A 20833-nucleotide genomic window follows, 5' to 3' on the forward strand; every position below is an offset into this window, starting at 1 on the left:
CAAATTTGTTTCTACATCAAAAATGTGGGGTTTCTTTAAGCAAATTATCCAAAAATAACACAGATGGTTCCATACAATGCTCTTTGCAAAGAAAATTAAGGATCAGATATCTACTTTCATATAATTTTGGGTGTTGTACTGCATTGTATAGCATTCAAAGACACAATTAAATGGTTTGTAATAGTAACCTGACTCAACTTTGGCAGTGTGTGATTGTCCACTCAATCGTAACTATTGTCATTTCAGATTTTTGTATTTTTTTTTAACTCAAAAATGAGGTATAATTTTATATGAATGAGGTTTATTGACAATGAATTTAGTGTTAAAACTAGCGGTAATAAGTTGATTGGTTAGTGGTGAATCCGGTGGAAGCCTACTAGTGAAAAATGCACCGAAAATAACATCAGAAACCTTGAAAAAAACGTCTAAAAAAAGGGTAACCGTGAAATGAAACTACAAAATAAATGTCTGTTCTAGGATCTGACTTTTCTTTAACAGCTCTTTTTGTTTCCTTTAATTCAATTCAAGTGTATTTGTAGTGTCAAGTTGTAACAAAGGTTATATCCGGCTACGTTACAGATAAAGTAGGTAGACCACACTATAATTAATAGAGACACATCAATTTAAAGTGACTATATGTAACTTTCAGCTTGTGTTCAGTGTAGCAGCCGCTTTGGACAAAGGCGCTAGTGTTTTTACCTCTTCCGCTGTCGTAAAGCTCTTTTTTACGCGGTGCTGCGTCGACCTCAACAGTCCCGCCCTCCCCCGAGAGACCTTGCAAGGTTTTTTTGAAGGTTAGGGGAATCTAATCTTTTCATAACGTTCTGGGAACGTTCGTTTATGGTTACAGCGAACGTTCCCCTAACGTTAAGAGACCGTTCCGTAACGTTTGCTGAGGGTTGCAACGCTAAAGGAACGTTCCCCTAACGTTCTCTAAAGGTTGCAACGTTAAGGGAACGTTCTCCTAACGTTCTCTAAAGGTTGCAACGTTTTCGGAACGTTCGCCTAACGTTCTCTAAAGGTTGTCACTTTTAGAGAACGTTCCGAGAACGTTCGCTGTAACCAAAAACGAACGTTCTCGGAACGTTAAGAAAACCTTCCAATTAACCAGCAGACAACCAAACTGCAACCAAAACAAACCTTCAGGGAACATTCCCACAACCAAAAACGAACGTTCTCAGAACGTTCTGGGAACCAAAAATTGTTAGCTGGGGGCTCCGTAAGTAAAGTTCCCATTAATTTCTCCCATTGACGTCTGGAAAAATCTGCATATAAGGAGCTTTAGACCTTTAGGCTAACCAGCTACGACGTGACTCATAAACATACAACATATAACTTCAAGTGAAAAAATGAACATAAAATCAAAAAAGCCAAAGGTACAAGACTGTGTAAATATTTTTATTATCCCGCGAAGGAACTACTCATCCCATAAATCACCACGCACCACTGAATAAAGGAAGCTAACGTTTGTTTGGCTAACAGCTAATTTGGCTAACCTTCAGCTAAGACAGCATGTAATAACTTTAAAAGACCCTGTCGGTACACGATCCGTCCTGCCAGCACAGTCCGTTCTGCACATGTGCAAGATGTTCGTGCATGCGCATATGATATCATGATGAACGCGTGTTTACGACACTGCACGATCTGTCAACATAGACAGTTAAAGAAAGTCTGTTCACCTCCACCGGAAAGCTAACGTTAGTTTATTTGTTAGTTTATTATAATTTTTTAACAGCTAATTCGGCTAATCACTGAAAATAACCGTTAAAATATATAACCTCTGGAACCTGTTGTCTGGTTTTAAGTCTACCATCGACGGTTACGATTTTATGGCTGGTACTCCAGTTGTCAATGGAGAAATTGCATACTATTTTTACTTCCTGAACCGGACTGTTGAGCTCTATTGCCTACTGGATTATTTGTGTGATTGTTTCAGGTAAATCATTCTTCAGCCCATTTGCAAACTTCAGACCATTTGCATTCCAGGCTTTTCATGATGATTTATCCAAAAATAAACTGACCACATAATGTCACCATCCACTCAGGTCTGATGCTGATGTAAATGTGGCAAAGCACTCGTGAACAGGAATCTCCAGTCTGTTTGTGTCATAAATGGAGTTGGAATTACATTAAAATGTTTCACTGAGTTTTAAAACATGCAGGTGTTAATTTAATCCTGTGGGAATAAAGACTTGTTTGAGCTTCATTTAGACTCAAGATAAAAACAGATTTTTACCGCATTATGTTGCATTTCACGTACCAGAGGTTGGGGGATTTGAAGGAAAATCACTTCCAGTAAGTATTACCCTTTTCTCAGTTATGTACTGCTTAAAATGTTATTGCCAACTTGTATAGACATTTGTACCTTCTTTACTTTGTATTTTTTTGACTTTAATCTTTTGAATATTCGTTCTTGTATTCTATCCTATTTGTTCTATTTTCTGTAAATGTGCTGTGTCAGAGATTTTGCTGCTGTAACACCAACATTTCCCAAATTGGAATCTAATATTAATTAATCTATTAAACAAATTATACTCATACTTTTTTTTGATGTGACATTTTAGAGATCTACATATGATGTTATTTCATATCTTATATATGCCGATATAAAGATAAAACAAAGCTCAAATCTGCGAGTGCTCACCTTCAAATGTATGTCTTCAGTAATGTGTTGTTTAGACTGGGACAAAGGCAGAGGGAGAGTTTGTCATCCAGTCTGGGTCAATCAGCTGGTGATTGTACTGTACTGATTTGCATTAACGTATAAAAACAGCCTCAAACACAACAGTCGCAGTCAAACACTGAAGAGGACAGACAGCTGCTCATGTTCGGCAACTGAAGACATTTCGTTGGTGAGTCAGTAAGTAAATACGTAGCTTCACATACTGTCATTGGTTTTGTAACTATCTTCAATTGCTTGGTTTCTTAGTGCAATGTGGCATTAAAGATTAAAGAGTGAGAGTTTAAAGGATAGAAAAAGACAAATAGGATTTAATTTATGCAACTTGTCAAAATTGGTATCACCACAGAATACAAAACGGTTGGTTTATAAAGCACAGAAAAGTAATTTATAAACTTTTAATTCTGTGTTACTACTTTTTAGACAACTTCATTCCAACTTCATTCCAAGTCGTTTTACACATAAGTCATTAACATTTAATCAATCCTAATTTCTGAGTACATTGAGGAGAAATTATAAATTGTTTTGGGTAGTGAAAGACTGGTATGTGTCAGATATTAGCCCGGATACCCCCAGGTCCAAATTAACTGATGGCATTTTATTCAAAACTGAAAGCAAAAGTAATTTACAAAGATTTGTCTTGAAAACGGGTCTAATATGATCCGAGGAGACATGAGGGTTAAGGAAATTTGTCGTAAGATTGTAGAACCCAATTTTCTGTAACAGGTTAGAAACAAAGACTTATTCTTTGATAAACAAGTTAACAGTCAAACTGGGTAGCCTACAAAATGTTTGCCTATAAAACTGTCAAAATAAACTACAAAATAAAAAGTTAAACAAGAAATGTAAAAAAAAATCAGCCAAGTATCCAACTAAAAGCAAAGGTACAGGTAAGGTAAGATATTCAGGTTCTGCAGCTCATAAACTAAAAACGGCTTTTTTCATGTTTGGATTTAAACTTTGTGAACGATTCAAGGGCCGATGTTGTTCGACTGTGATGGGTCACTGGGATATTTTTACTGCTAATGACAATAATCAAAGACAAAATCAGTCAAATCAGTTTGTGCCAAATAAACCGAATGAAAATGTCTGTGTAGGTCACCTGGTCCATTAACTCAAGAACTGTGCTTAGAGGTACTTAAGTACAATTCTGAGGTATTTTCATATTCTGCTACGTACTTCTACTTCATTTAATTTCCGATAACAAGGATGTACTTTTTACTTCACTACATTTTATAGAAGCTTAGCTACTTTTCAGATTATCAATAATAAAAGAAGTCAAATAATACAAAATTGTATGATGTATTATTATGAATAAAGATTAGACTTTATTAATCCCTTGATTCAATTCACAAGCTACCCGGCAGTATGTAACTATAAGCCCTACCTTTTACCAGCTGCAACATTTATTTGATATAGTTACTAGCTGGTATGCAGTCAGCTTATTATTAAAACTACATCAACACATTAATAAAATATGGTGTATCATTTATACAGTTATCCAGCAGCAGTTGAAATGAGCCTTTCCTTCAACAGCTGCAACAATAAAGTGATGTAGAAATGAATGCATCACTAATTTTGATTAGGGTTATAAAATAAGATGTTTTGGTTTTACAATAATATACGATAAGCCTGTAATTCTGGGCCTAGTCGGCATAATAAATACTTCATTGCTGGTACTTGAAGTACATTTTGATGGCTATATGTTTGTACTAGTTTGAATGCAGGACTTTTCATTGTAACAGAGTACCTTTAAACTTGGGTATTACTACTTTTACTAAAACATCTGAATACCCAATGCAGAGGATTTCTTCTGATAGAACTCCAAAAGACTCAGCAAAGTGATAGATCTCAGTAAAATGTCTTTTAAATGGCCGTGTGCTAATTTTGCCCTCATGTCGGATCTTTTTTCCGCCCACAGTTATTGAAGGCATCATGGACGAGGCTGTGTTCGTGATCTTCCTGCTCCCAGGTGTGATTTATGTGATGATTGATGGATGATTAATTACTGATACAGAACATCAAAGTCTGATGATCCAGCCGTGGGATGTGTGGGTGTTTTGTATTTGTACGTCTTTAAATGATGGTCCAATTTTTCCTTTTTTGATATTACAATTTTGTCCAAACAAGTACAGGTGTCAAAACATAGGATACACAGATAATGTCTTCATAAAAATACATTTTAAATTCCAGTTTGACTGGAAATCCTACATTTTTAACAAATCCACTTCCCTCCTCAGGTTTCTGCGTCCCCTCCTTTTCCCTATCCGAGTACTACTTAATCAATGATGCGAGGACGTGGTATGAAGCCAAAAACTACTGCACCTCTCACTACACTGCAATGGCCCACATACAAAACACAGAAGACGTCCAGAGGATGATGAACATTCAAGCCTCGTTCAGAAATTACAAGGCCTGGATTGGACTGTATGGGGGGGTGTCTGAATGGAACTGGGTGGATGGAACCGCAGCCACGTTTGTTTTTTGGGACGATGGTGAGCCAGATAACGTTGATGCCAATGAGTTCTGTGTGGCCGTGGATTATAATGGATACTGGAACGATCGCGACTGCTCAGAAACAAAACCTCATGTTTGTCATTTTGGGGGTAAGTATATTTTTGACATTCTGGTACTTCAGGTTCTCGTTCCAGGCTTCTGAATCTTCTGCATTTCAGAAGGAACTTTACCTTTTACTCCACTAGATTTATCTGACAGCTGTGCTAACTGTGCAGATTAAGATGTGAAATTCAAAACATGCAATATGTTCCCAAAAATCTAGTGAATTTTTAAATTTGACACCGCTTATTTGTCTACAGTCTGCAGCTGGATTCAAATGTTGGAGATTCAAAAACATTTCAGTTGTTAAAGAAGTAGTGCGTAACTTTTTGATTTTAATAAATGTCTGTTACATTCAAGCCATTGCCAATTGAGTTGTTACAAAGCTAATTAAGATCATTTCTGTGCAGAAACTGAAGATAATTACCTCTTCTGACCTCCCTCATGTTTTTTTTAAAACTCCCGTGTCCTCCTTGGCTACTAGCAACTGCATGGAGGAGGGGTGGGGGCGGGTGCGCGATCACGGAAGGCTTGTATCACGTGGACTTGTCAACAGTGTTGTTGTCATTACTTAGAATTCATCATGGGGCTGACAGAAACTACGCTCTACAGCTTTAAGCTTACGTTATTATTTCATTATCTATTAACAGTCGGGGAAGATGTACTCCGATCTGATACGGCAGTGGAAAAACTACAAGTCCTACATTTAAAATGTTACTCGAGGAAAAAGTACAAAAGTTCAAGCACCAAAATAGACTACTAAAAATAAAAAATGAAAGTACTCATTATGTAGAAATGGCCTGTTTCAGAATGATAGGGTTAATATATTTCTGGATTATAAGTAGTGATGTATTAAGGATTGTATGACTTTAATGTTGCACCTGGTAAAGGCGGGATCATTTGAACTACTTTATACACGGCTGGGTAATTTGATCAATAATACATCATATTTTATTTTGTGTATTTTATGGATATTAATTATGTGACAAAGTATCTAGTAACATGAATGTAGTGGAGTAAAAAGTATACAGTAGCATAAAAAAGAAATATTCAAGTATCTCAAAAATGTTGTCATGTACAGTATTTGAGTAAATGTACTGTATGATATGAATTAAGTTTATCTAAAAGAATGTGAATGTGATTGATATTTCGAGGCAATCCAGTGATGATTTTACTGGACAAGACTTCACTCAAACGCAACAGCCAAGTGTCATTTATCATAATGTTTCTATTGTAATTGTAAATTAGCGATGGCACAACTAAAACTTTACTTTAGATGCTACATTATACTGCTAATACACGTTCAGTTTTCCTTACCTAATACTTACCTATGGTCAAAAACAACTATTTGCTCATACTACATTAACTATTTCTTCCACTTCTCTTTGTCTTAACAGGTGCTGGGTTCCTTGCTAGCAGTCTGAAGAGGTCTTGGACTGAATCCAAAACATTATGTGAACAACAAGGTGGCACTCTGGCTATTATCCCTGACAATGCTATAAATGTAATGGTCAAGAACAGATTCCCAGGGTTTGGTGAAGCGTGGATTGGCCTCAGAAGACACCCAATGAATTTCTGGTATTGGTCAGAATCTGGAGTAAACTACGCGTTCACAAACTGGCAATATGGACAACCTGACAACCCGAACGTAACAGGGAGTTGTGCAGCTGCTTTGTCATATGGAAGCTGGACTGATGAGCCCTGCAACGCAACATTCCCTTTCTTCTGTATGGGTTAAGTATGATTCACTCAAACATTTCCCTTGTATTAAAGCTTGAGTTAGATGCCAGACATGGGACATGTGCGGAATTGTTTCATAACACACAGCGCACAAGGTGTATTGATCCGATTGAATGCTGAGTTGGCCTCAGAATGACAAAAACTGAAGTTGTGATTTTGCTGCGATGCGCCCGTTGCTCTTTCTGCACTTGTCAATCAGTCCAGGCAGTCCTGTGTAAGGTTGCAACAATAGTTCATAGAAACATTTCATGGGAATTGACGAGAATAAAATATGGATGTTTTCTCATGCTGTGTTTACCATGGCATGAGCAGACGGTTTACTCCTTGACGAAACAGCCGCGGTTCAATTCCAACCTGCTGCCCTATGCTGCATGTCTTTCCCCCTCTCTCGCCTTTCATGTCTTCATCTGTCCTGTGGAATTATTTTGGCCTAAAATGCCCCAAAAAATAAATAAATGAAAATGTCAAGAATTTAGTTGAGTTGAACTTTAAAAATAGCTACTTCTCTCCAAAAAACTTGATTTTTAAATTTGAATTTTAATACTTAAGCTAGCTTAACTTCCCATGGAAAAATTATTTTTCTGTAGGTTTTCTGGAAATGTACTAATTGATTGCAACCCTGTCCCATGATGTCATTAATTTTGGATTTTCTCTTTAGATGCCATTGCTGTCAATACGACGGAAGCTGTCCTTGGTAAGATAAGATCTTCATGAAGAATTACCACGCTGGTAAAAACAGAAAAAAAGACAGTGACGAAAAGCTACACAGGACTGTGTAGGGTTGCAACATTAATTCAAGGTGGAAACATTTCATGGGAATTAACGGGAATAAAATATGGATATTTTCTCAGACTGTGTTTACCATGTCATGAGCAGACATAATTGTAAACCCTTCTAATAGAAATGAAAATGTGACTGGGTTAGCTCAGTTGGTAGAGCAGATGCACATATATCAAGGTTTACTCCTCAACGCAACACCCCTGGGTTCGATTCCAACCTGCAGCACTATGCTGCATGTCTTTCCCTTTCATGTCTTCATTATTTTTAGATTTTAATTTGAATACAAATTCCCAAAGCTTAATTTCCCATGGAAAAAATATTTTTCTGTAAGTTTTCTGGAAATGTGCTAATTGATTGCAACCCTGTCCCATGATGTTATTAATTTGGGATTTTCTCTTTAGATGCCATTGCTGTCAATACGACGGAAGCTGTCCTTGGTAAGATAAGATCTTCATAAAGAATTACCACGCTGGTAAAAACAGAAAAAAAAGAAAGTGACGAAAAGCTGAACACAGTTGTCGGAAAACAAATCTCCAGGTTCATATGACATTGTTACAGAGAGACCTTAAAAACCCAGAGGACGTTATACAACATCTGAAATCCTCCTCTTGTTGCATTGATATTCTTCCAACTTGCTTTTTTCAAAAATGTTGTAAATGGTTTGGCTTTAGATCTTCTACAGATTGAAAACACTTCTCTTCCCACAGGCCATAACAACTGGAGTCATCAAGCCACTCTTAAAAATGAATTCTTTCTTAATTTCTTTAGTGACTTGAACCTGTGGCTCATGCTTCTAATGCTACTACAGTCCTTAAAGAAACCAATACTGCTACCTGGAACTAACGATTATTTTCATTAACCCTCCGAGGACAAAAGCCACACTGGCTGGTTTGACAACAATCATATTCAAAAAGTATTACCCTCCACTTTTTTTTTGTGAACCCAAGACTTGTGTATGTTTTTTTTCACAGGCGATTTGAGACATTTCAAAAATCGTCACTTTTTCAGCTTTAGGGCCAATTATCTCTTTACACATTACTCTGGAACACATTTGGGCCTCGCTATGCAGAAAGCTGAGTTTGTTCTGAGCACTTGGATATGAAAGAAGTGGATTAGGTTATATACAAATACCCTAAAAAATATTTGTAAAAATGCCCGTAGACCTCAAAGGGTTAAAGATTGATTATTGAAAGTGTTGATATTATGCTCATTTTCAGGTTTATAATTGTATCTAGTGGTTGTACCAGAATATGTTTACATGGTTTCATTTTCAAAAAACAGCATATTTTTGTTGTACTGCATCGCTGCAGCTCCTCTTTCACCCTGTGTGTGTTGAGCTCTCTGTTTTAGCTACAGAGTGAGACATCTCACTTCTCTTCAATCTTTGTTGGGAGTTGCACATGCTCAGTACCTAGGTCAGCACTACTAGCCATTAAGAAGGAGAGTATGTGGGAGTGCCACGCTAGCAGCTAGGGGAGCATTATAACGTGTTACAATGTGGCGCACGTTTGTCACGGAAGTAAAGGCTGGACTACAATAGAGCTGTTTGGAGCTGTTGTGAACAGTTTCTGTGGAGATGGTAAGTCCCTGGGGGGGGGGGGGGGGGGGACTGTGAGCTTTTTCACTTTGTAAAGCATGCACAAAAAGATATATAACACAATAAAGCAAAATTAAAAAAAAGCCAAAAAAAACATATGAGCATTTTAAATGACTATTAATTTGGTCTATAAATGACAGAAAACTCCAAAGCAAAAAATTGTCTGTCTTGATCAACCAACAGTCCAAAATATTCTATTAAAAAATGTTAAAGGCCAACAATATGGTTCACACAAGTACAAACGCTGACGCCTCGAGCTACGCAAGGTTAATTTTACACAACTAGCGTTCTGGAAGGCATTAAAAATCAACTTTAAAAAAGCGTAAAAGTCTTAGTGGAGACATAAGCGATATTGGAGGGTGTCTTGTGGTGAACTGACTGGAAAGTCTCGTTGTTTCACTTCCTGCCTGGCTGCCTGAACGCCCCACGGCTCGAGTAAAAATAGACATGGCGCCAATATTTAATGGAGCGGAAAGCCGCTTCACTAGCCTGGCTCCGCCCTCCTATGTACTTCCGCTCAATTGTCATTTCCCTTCAGTACTACAAATGAAATGTACGAGAGTCTGGTAGGACCAGGTTACCACTTTACGCACGTTACTTTGGAATATGGTGGAATATTGAGCATTGACTAGAATGGCTGCGAATGCGCGCAGGGGTCACGGCGCCTCCCGAACGCAGCGCAGACGCTTCTGGTGGAAAATAGGGGTTGGTCTCGTATTGCCAGAACTTCCTCCACAGGGCTGCGAAGGAGGGTCTGGCTAGTCCACACAGCATTCTGGGATAGGAGAAAAACATGCTCTGGTTTATTGGCATTTCTTTAAACCAATGACTGACTCAATGACGGGGCCTCTGCAAAATAGCCTCGGGCAGGAACTTGTTTTGGCGGAACGTGTACGTTTAAAGGTTGTTGTGGGCTGGGCATGGGGTTTTCATTTTCATTAACATACTTGTATGGGCCATGTTTGTGCCCTAAATAGCAGTAACTCTCTACATATGATGAGCTTAAACTGGGGTAATTACTCGACGATAAACGGTGAATTGAGAACAGTTGCCAATCCAATTGCTTAGCTGTTAGAAAACGAAAATCTCTTGTGTGTGTGTGTGTGTGTGTGTGTGTGTGTGTGTATTTTTTGCTGAAACGTCTGCCTGTTGTTTGTGACCCTGCATCAGTTCAGAAATCACGGAAAACAGTGGTGAGGATGAAGATCCAGTCCAGCGCAAACATGGAAGATCCAGCTCATAGTGTCAAGCTGCTGCAGCAGGTAGTGTGTGTGTCTGTGTGTGTCTGTGTGTGTCTGTGTCTGAGTCCAAATACTTTGATTATCATTCCATATCTTCTTCTTTAGTTGCGTTCAGCACTTGCTAATCAAGGCGTGACTGACGTTAACCTGACGTGGAAGAAACAGCCAGTGAAGCAGGCCAAAGAGTGCAATGACAGTAAAGGTACACACACACACACATGCACACACCCACACACCCGCACACACAGTCAATCTTCTCTTCATATCAATTTTGTCTTCCCGTTTAGATGCTTGTTGACGCTGTAAGAGCAACTCCTATAAAGATGCACCACAGCCTCGTTCATACAAAGAAGGTTCACTGTATGTGGTTCAGTAAGTTACTCTGGAAACACATAACATATATTAACATGTGTGCCAGTTTCAGTCAAAGATTGGAATCAGAAAAGCTCAGCCTCGCTGTGTAACTGTTTTACTTCTTGTTAATGAAAGTGTTGCAGAGTTGATTTCAGTTTTGAATAAATTTCCATTAGCCATCAGCGTGTTTGACACATAATGTGTGACTTAGTGGTCATTTTGAGTGATATAGTGACGTAGAGTCAATATATAAATTCAAAATTATTTATTATTTTCCATTTAATGTCTTCTGAAGGTAATTGTCATTATTCTTTTATCTTGCACTGCTGTTTTTGTCCATCGTCATAAAGCTTTAGTTGTGCAGTAAGTTAGAAATAATGACAGTGAATATATACATCCATTAAAAATAGATGAATTAAAGCATAAGTCAATCAAGTAATATCTTATATTTTTGTTCTCATCAAAAAACCTAATGAAAAAAACATTGAATTGATCCAGCTAGCAAAACTGTGTTTGCATCCAAAGCATGAAATGTCTTGCTGTCTAAGAACACTGCTGCACTGGGTGACATCTTTCTTCATTACCATGAACAAACACACTGTAGTTGAGTTTGACTCAATCCCGAATACACTCCCTGCATCCGCATACACTCACTCGAGCATCAAATGCGTGTTAATCCACAGTTGAAAATAGTCCCCAGCTCTATTATTCCACCAGTTTGAGTAATGTTGTTCAAAACTACAGCTCAACTGTAGTAGAAAACTACAATTAAATGAAAGTGTATATTGGTTTAGCCTACATGTACACACATGTACATCGTTGTGAAAGTACAGACCAGAATATTGTTGGTGTTGGGTTTTTCATGGGCTTTGTTGACAATAACAAAAATATATCCTTACATTGAAATTTAAGTTTCTGAACCATTCAGCAAAAACACAGAATGCCATCAATTCTTTTGAACTCCTAGTTGATTATTTGTACAAATCTATACGAGTCCTTTATTTGCCTGCCCTTTTCCAAACAGTTTTCCAATGACGGCGTCTCAGATGGCTCTGTGTAACAAACCTGACGTGTCAGGTTATGACTTTGTAGCTATAACTCCAAAATATAAAGATGTATGCAATTTTTTAGCAAAATCCCAGAGTGCCTATAAGTGGTCATTTGATTGGTAATGTCATAGTTCATTTAAGCCTTTGATTAATACCTGTATTTATTTTCTATTTAAATATCATTAATGAAGTGCTTTTACCATATATGTTCCACACATGTATTCTACTTTTGACTTGTGTTTTTGATTGTGTAGTAAATAAACTTAAAACTGATGTACTTTGTTCCAGTGGTAAAGGATTTCTATTGGTGCTTTTAAGGTTTGGGAACATTTTAAAAAGGTAACAAATGACACTTTATTATGTTGTGAGAGAAGCACACTGCCACTTTCTTGTTTTTAACGATAATTTTTTGGGCATTTTAGGACAGCTGAAGACATGAAGGGGGGAGAGCGAGAGAGCGAGAGAGGGAACGAACGACATGCAGAAAAGGGCCTAAGGTTGGAGTCAAACCCGCGGCTTCTGCGTCGAGGAGTAAACCTCTGTACGTGGGCGCCAGCTCGACCAGGTGAGCTACCCAGGCGCCCCTTTGTGTGGGGCCCCTGGATAGCTCACCTGGTAGAGCAGGCTCACAGAGAAGCCCAGTCCTCAACGCAGTGGCTCAGAGTTTTAGTCCGACCTGCGGCCATTTGCTGCATGTCTTCCACCCCTCTTTCTCTCCCCTTTCCTGTCTACAACAGTCCTGTCTATTAAAGACTAAAATGCCCCAAAAGATTATCTTTATTAAAAAACAAAAAATCATTTTTGAGTTCATTTTGATAGATTGGCATGATAATTACGCACAGAGCGACATCATGGTATTTACAGTGTGTCTTTCAATTTCAAATAGTTTTTTTTCTGTTCTTTTCAGCAGTCTATAACAATCCAGAACACTATGTAATGCTTTAATGACTTATATGAAGGTGATCTGGATCCTTTAAGGTAGATCAATGAAAAAGAATTAGTTCATTACAGTTTTTGCTAAAATACACACTTGCCCACTGTGAGACAATGAGCTTCGGTTGTGGCATTGTGTTTGCTATAACTGTGCCGACTGAAACGCAAAAATAAATACAGTGAACCGCAATCAATAAATCAACTTCAACTAACAGTCTCACTTTTAATTAACTTTTGTTAAGTTTTAGTTAAAGGTGCCCTGCCACACATGTTTCATTACTTTGTGGTCATGTGTGAAGTTCTACCATGGACTTGGTTACCTTGTTTTAAGCCATTGAAATCTGAGCTAATCTGCTTGACTCTGATTGGCTTACAGCTAGCCAATGAGAGCCTGGCCATCAGCATCCTTTACCCAGCTCAACTGGGCAATCTCGTAAATAGTAATGAACTCAGGCAACGTGACATCAGACTGACCAGCTTTTGAGCTGACAGAGGAGTCAGTGGTTCATTTTCACATTCAGGACATTACAAACACATATGGACCTAACATATTTCAAAAAATGCAAATAAAAACGTTTTTGTGTGGCAGGGCACCTTTAAGTGTTGTGATGTCTCCCGACAGCCTGCAATCAGGATATGTAAGAATTTTTTTTAATACCTTCTAAGGTCTTTTTCTTCTTTTTAAAAGACTTTGCAAGACCTGCAGATACCTTGCAATTACAGTCAGAGGTTGGACACAGTAAAATGTAGTTGACCTTCTTTGACATTACACAACCTGACCTCAGCAGGGAGCTTAACGTCTGGTAAACAAAGGCTGCTGCAGCAGCAGCGACACTACAGATCAATTTACATTTAATCTTACTGGTTTGAATAAGAAATTCTTTCCTAAAAGATTTGCTTGTTCAACTCCTTTCTTTGGCCGTCTGCAATCCAAAAAAAGAGCAAATGACGTTTTGATACACAAATTGATTCATTCAAATGTTCACATGTGTTTTTGTATTTAATGGTGTACAGTGGTATATAAGGCAACAGTATTTGAGAAACACCCTTTTCTGTTTCATCATGACATTGCCTCTGTTTATAAAGTTTTTCTAGTTTGGTGTGGAGGAACTTGACTGACCTGAACTCAACACCTTTTGGGATGAACCCAATGTGTGAAGCGTGTCTTTTTATTCCGCAACTTGCCTTGCTTTGCGCCCAAGTGGCCAACAAAAAATGATACTCACTGTATTTGCTGATCACTTCAATGTTCTGATCACTTCAACAAAATGAGGTTAAAAAAAATCCAATAACACTAAACTAATGTAGCTCACCATAAATTATCTCAGGAAGACCTAATTATTACTTGATGCACTCTTAAATCAATTCAGCTGTTATCCAAATAAATGTATATTTTATCATGCGTGTATAACTGTCGCATATCTGCAACTATTCTCTCCTGATTGAAATGTATCTCAGTGTAAATCCTTTCAGGAAGACCTCACTCTTAATCAACGCTCTACCTAACTCAAATCAGCTGTTGGAGGCGTTCACCTTCCTGCTAAACCAATCAGAATTGCCAATACACAATGGCAAGGGCCAATCACAGAGTCACAACCCTTCTTTTAAAAATGTGTTTCTCCCTTTGCTATTCAGCTGTCGTTACAGGCAAAGAGTGGTACCCTCCACCCCCCCTTCCGACTCCAGTCCTCGACTCCAGCTGACCGGTCCGGAGCCTCCGTTGGTCTGGTCTTCGGGCTCCTTCATCGCCACCACCGGGGTCTTGATTCCATCTGGGGGTCTGATGGTTCTCTACCCCTATATAGATATACGAACGATTCGTATAACGATGGAGTCAAATTGCTAAAGACTTTGTACATTTTGTTTGAGCTGTACAATAAATCTTATTGCATATCTGCAAACACGTCTCTCCTGATTGAAATGGTCTACACGGAGTAGAATATTTATGATACAACCAACCTCCAAAGTATGACTTTGACCAAAGTCAAACTTTGCATATTAAAATATTGTCTTACAGGGTGGAGGAAATGTTTTCCGGCTCTATAAATATGAGGATCACCTACAAAGATTTCCGATCTCATTCCTACACCAACATTGGACAGATGGATTTTTAACATGTGAGTATACTTCTTTATAAAATCTATTGTACTTTTACAATAAACTAACTGCAGGGGAACAATTGTCAAATTTTTTAAGACTTGGTAGAGCGTCATGTTTTTTCACATTTGTCAATATAAAAAAAAAAAATACTTTGTGTTGGAATGTGAAACTTTTTCATAAACAAACCAAACATTTTTTTGATGATTTGCAGGTCAAAAGGCGTTTAAACATCTATGCAGAAAATGGGAGAGCGTAGCTTTTAGACAACTTGTTTTCATACCTTAATTTAACAGCATTTCAATTCTTTGACTTTATTTCGACAGTGAGCAAAGTAGTGGTGCTAATTTAACACAATGTTAAGTTTGTAAGCATAGAATCTAGAAAAAAAAGTATGAGCAGGAAAAGTGCTTCATGATAACTGGTTAGTTCCCTGGGAAGTGACCTAATTTAAACCAAAATTAATTAAAGACAAAAGTTATGACACATAGCTTCCTTCACTTAAGTAAAAGTAGAAATCCAGTATTTCTCCAAATACTCCAATATTCAAAATGCTATTTAAGTAAAAAAAATAAGAAGTGTCATCTGTAGGTTTACCTCTAGCCCAGTAAAGTGCTCCCGTGTGCCGAGTCTTTGGCAGCAGCACAGGTTCGAATCCGTGTTACCATCACCCTCCTTTCCTCTCTATCTGAACTATGTCATTAAAGTGACTATATGTAACTTTTTAATGTTTCTGAAGCTCTGTTATCATACAGGGATCTTACTGTAAATGACCTGTAACATCATATGTCATAATAATGGAGTGTGGTGTTTAAGATGAGAAAGAAGAGGTTAAGTTATGTATGTCGTGGTTGTAAAAAACCAGTGACTATCTGTACATCTTTGTCAAGCACAAACCAGTAGAGAAGGCATCAATAAATTGTTGGGGAGGGTCATGCGTCTTTTCCCAATCATCTAGGAGGGTCATATAAATGCGTTGCTGGCGGAGGGAGGGTCAAGTCTTTTTTGACTACAGGTCACAAAACCTTTGATTGAACCAACTCAAATCAGCTGTTCTGGAACCGAAATGTCAGGGTATATCAACTCAAAGATCAGGGTTAGACTCAGTTTGTTAAACCTCCTTCCTGAAATGGACTCCAGAACCTAGGTTAACTTTACTTTATGTAGACATCTTGTTTACATATGGTTATTATAACAGCATTTCAATTTGTTACCTTTATTTTGACAGAGAGCAAACTAGTGGTGTTGAAGTTTTTTTTTTAGCCTGAACCTATTTCCCATAGGTTTTGTGTGTGACTAATGGGAACAACGATCTTTAAAACGTGTCCAATATTAAGCTAATGCACGGTGATCAGCAGCCGCAGATCATGCTGCAATGTAATCCTGTAGGGCAAGTGTGCATCGTCAATTTCGCCAGCTAACAGTGTTTTTTCCACTGTAGGCTCCGATTATTATTTAAAATGTCTGCGGAATTGCAATCGTTAAACCAACTTGATAAACTCTACTTTTAGCGCGTATAAAGCCAACATATAGGCAGGTATAAATTGGTAAACTATGTGTATATGTCAACAAAACTAGAGCGGTAATTGTTGGAAAAGTAGAAAGATGACCCAAAATGGCTTTTCAGAGTTTTTGTTTTGTCTATCAACTTTGAATAAAGTGCATTTTACAACGATAAAATTACTGTTTATTTAAATGGAGTCTGGTTGGTTTAGTGATCACAGTTTCATGGATGTTTTCATGTTTAAAAAAAGGATCTTACTCTTTAATAGAATGGCCGACGTCCATTGAAATCCTTCCCATATAATTATCTGAACTGGGGAAAACCAAGCACTTTTGTGGACATAAATTGAAGGTGCCGATTGCCCTCATGGTTTTGCTGACGGCTGATTGCCGTCATGTAGACACAAAAAACATAAGAAAATAGGGTCCAGGTGGAGGAAAAAAAAGAAGTTAATTCAAACCAATTTTGAGCTTGGCCTCTGGAATACCTTAGAGCAGCAAATCAACAACATCATGATTATTAGGCATCGGCAAAAATATTAGAATGATCTGATGAATACAAACTACACCACCAACAACTACTACAACTGCTATTTCTAGTCATAGTTTCATTATCTTTATTTGTGTCTATAAATATCCCCAACCGGCACCGTCAGACACCGCCTACCAAGAGCCTGGGTCTGTCCAAGGTTTCTCCCTAAAAGGGAGTTGTTTGCTACTGTCACACTAAAGGCTTGCTCTTGGGTGAATTTCTGGAATTGTTGGGTATGTGTAAATTATAGAGTGTGGTCTAGACCTGCTCTATCTGTAAAGTGACTTGAGAAAACTCTTGTTATGAATTGATACTATAAATAAAATTCAATTCCATACATCTTTACTTTGCAGTCCTATAAGGTACCTCTACACTTCTAATTTACACAGGTGTTTTTTTTACCTTCTTTTCTCATAAGACATTTTCCTCCTCTGTCTCCCATTGATGTTGTTGCAGCCACTTGGACTATACCTATCTGTTAATGGGGTTTGGTGATCTTACATTATTCCCAGCCTCTCCTAGTAACAACCAAGTAGTACTAAGTTCAGTGTTACAATTGTTATTTATTACATATTTTTCTTCTTGTTTGCAGTAAAAATCAGACATGGATTGCTTGACTCTGATTCTGCTCTTCCTTGGTAAGGTGAAATACACACACACACAGAGTAAATTCCCAGAGGGCAGCATGGACGTTGTTAGGCCTATTTTAGGGGGGCTGAAGCTACCCCAAAATGTTCCTAAACCCCCCAAAATAATAACAATGTTAGATTATTTTTTACAGTGCACTCTGTATCAGTCACTACGTGGAATCCATGTTTTTTCACCATCCATCTGTTGGTGTCATTGTGGACTGCAGTCGGTTTTATTTTAACGGTAACAGCATGTGGACGAGCAAGGTAGAGAGTTACTTAAGAGAGAGAGAGTGCCAGGCAGCATTAAAACAAAGCGGTAAATCAGAGCAATACAATGTTGTTTTCGCTGATTTATACCTCAAAATGCAACTGTAGCAAGTATCTCACTATCATTAATGTTATCCAAATTCATAAATAGAAACAAGAAATAATATATCCAGCCCCGAAAAAAAGCCAAAAAGTCAAAAGTTAGACAGAAGTACAAAGAGTCAATGGCCATGAAGATGATACACCATCTTGTCTCTTCTCATTGATCAGCTTTCAGAATGCTGCAGACCGCTGTGTTTCAACCATAGATTTACAGTAATACACAGTCAATGGTTGAAACCATAGACTTTAGGTATGGTATTACTTTACACACACATTAATACGGGCAGACAGATAGCGGTTAAGTCTTAGCCTAAAGAAGAAGTCAGGAGCCTCTAAGTTCTGACATTTTTTTCCTATGGTGTTTTTAAAATAATTAAAAATGCAAATTATCAAATGTTTAACGTTTATTATTATTATTATTATTATTGCTATGTTTCAGGAATACTGGCCAGCTCTGGCTGTTATTATTCAGGACTTTCATTACTGTGATGTTGAATGTTTATTTAGTGAAAGAATTAAATAGTGACAGTTCTTACATACATTTTTCAGATTTTTCTTTTACTTTAAAACCTTTGAAATTGTGTTTTTAATCCGTTCAAATGATTCAAGAACCAATGAATGTGCCCTGTCTCACCACTCACCAACCCTCAGGATTCAGCCTCCACTCCTGCTCTCGATTCCCCCCCCGTAAGTACTACTACGTTAACTCGGCCATGAACTGGGCTGATGCTCAGCTTTACTGCAGAGAGAAATACTCTGACCTGGCGACCATTACAAGCATGGATGATGTAAGCAGGCTACAACCTGATTTCAGCTATTCATTGGCATGGATCGGACTGGCAGATGACCCCAAATCCTGGAGGGATAGCATGGGCAATGATTCCAACTCGTGGAGATCGTCAGCGACTGGTGAAACAAGCAAAACCGGTTACAAGAAGTGGTCTGTAAACAATCCATCAAGTACAAATGGAAATGAAAACTGTGTGCAAATGTACTCTGATGGAACATGGAATGATGCTCCCTGTGGCTTATACCTAAGTTTTGTTTGTTACTATGGTAAGAAAAGACATGAGTTTATGAATATTTCTCACTGACTGCAATTGTTCACTTGTGAATTTATTTGAAAATGTTGCAGCTGTATGCCTGAAGCTTTGCAGATGCATCTCAGCTCTCCTTGTGAACTTCTCTGGCTCAATCTCAAACGCTTTTTACACCAAGTTTATTCATTTAATCCAAACTGTTTAATGAACGATTATTCTTTTAATGATTATTCAGTTTTACGTTATTTTCAAGTAACGGCAATCTCTTTAACCAACCAATCTCATTCTCACCAATGCTTTAACTCTGAGTAGGTGGGATGCAGCAACAGGAATAATTTAATTCAATTTTTGTTGCAGTTACAAATGAAAATAAGAAAACGTATGTGTTCGTCCCAACTTTGAAAACGTGGACCAGTGCCCGTGACTACTGCAGAAAATACTACACAGACTTACCAATGATCGAGAACAATGTGGAAAACACGGAGGTCTTTTCTGCAAAACCAGCCAATGCTGACCCTTGGATTGGTTTGTACCGAGTGCCGTGGACTTGGTCCGACAAAACCCAAAGCTCCTTCACAAACTGGCTACCTGGCGACCCAGATAACAATGGTGGTAACCTCCACTGTAGTGTTGAGAACCCTTTCCATAAATGGAATGACATTACGTGTTCAACCAAATTCCCTTTCATCTGTCATCAAGGTGATTGTTCACAACACAAATACATTCTTCTGTGTCTTATTGTTTTGTGACTGCATGTCTGTTGTTCAGTTTTAAAATTGAAGACCACTGTGAGGATGACGTTAAAGACTAGAGCTGACTTAACAGATCCAGCTACCAACTCCCAGATCCTCCAACAGGTACTCTTTCACTGTTTTGTTTTTTTGAATATGTATGACAGGACACTACAGCCCACTGTACTGTGACTAGTCTACTGGTACAGATTAATAAATCATTTTGTATATTTCTTTAATTCCTTTTCAGCTGGAAGCAGAGCTAAAAAGACGTGGCTGGACTGACTTCAAGCTGCGATGGATGATCCAGCCCAAAAAATTGGAGAATGCGAAACTCACAGAACCGCCAAGCTTTTAAAGAGCCCCTGTTATACTCCATTTCATATTCATATTTGTACTCTACTAGAATAGGGTTTACCTGCTTTGATGTTCTAATAACATACAGTATGTTTCTCATACTTCCCATTGCTTCAGCACCTTCTACTGAAACAGTCCGTTGGCGCTCTTGGCCCACCTTCCTGAAAAGCGCAGTCTTCTCTGATTGGTCAGCGGCACTCGGTTGTGATTGGTCAACCAAACTCAAACAAGCCACTGGGCAGGTTGTGTTTGCTCAGGCAGCACCTCTGGGCAGCACATCTGAAAAACTGAGCTGGCTTTGTCAATCAATGACATCACTAATTGCAGAACTTCAAACAGGAATGTGGGCAAGCTGTTTTTAGGCAGTTATGGAAAAAGTGCTTTTTGTGTGAGAGAAAACTCTATTTGGAGAGTATTGTGTTTTTTGTACTTTATAAATGTATTTCATACACAAAAAACTATGGCACAATATGTATGGAAGGAGGCCAAGGGGGAGGGTCTCTGTGAATGTTTTAATCCAAACCATGAAATTTTGCTGAACCAAACTAGTCGTTTTGGTACCTAAATGTAGCTGTCATCGCCACATTTTTGTCTGCTAAACTCAACAGCTGCTGATGTGGAGGAGCTCTGTAGCTGGCGTCA

The 20833-nt window shown here is 38.2% G+C and overlaps 1 protein-coding gene across 1 annotated transcript in view; it reads left to right on the top strand.

Moving 5' to 3' along the window:
* Nucleotides 1-20560, top strand: part of LOC116691744 (macrophage mannose receptor 1) — a 21117-nt gene extending 557 nt beyond the window's left edge. The window contains exons 2-6 of the mRNA XM_032519609.1: nucleotides 17655-17700; nucleotides 18715-19119; nucleotides 19461-19802; nucleotides 19872-19960; nucleotides 20085-20560. Coding sequence (XP_032375500.1) covers nucleotides 17667-17700; nucleotides 18715-19119; nucleotides 19461-19802; nucleotides 19872-19960; nucleotides 20085-20192 — 978 coding nt within the window. The 5' untranslated portion in view covers nucleotides 17655-17666 and the 3' untranslated portion in view covers nucleotides 20193-20560. The remainder of the gene's footprint in view (nucleotides 1-17654; nucleotides 17701-18714; nucleotides 19120-19460; nucleotides 19803-19871; nucleotides 19961-20084) is intronic.
* Nucleotides 20561-20833: the final 273 nt, after the last annotated feature.

Source organism: Etheostoma spectabile, chromosome 6 (assembly GCF_008692095.1).
Source record: "Etheostoma spectabile isolate EspeVRDwgs_2016 chromosome 6, UIUC_Espe_1.0, whole genome shotgun sequence".
Lineage (NCBI taxonomy): Eukaryota > Metazoa > Chordata > Actinopteri > Perciformes > Percidae > Etheostoma > Etheostoma spectabile.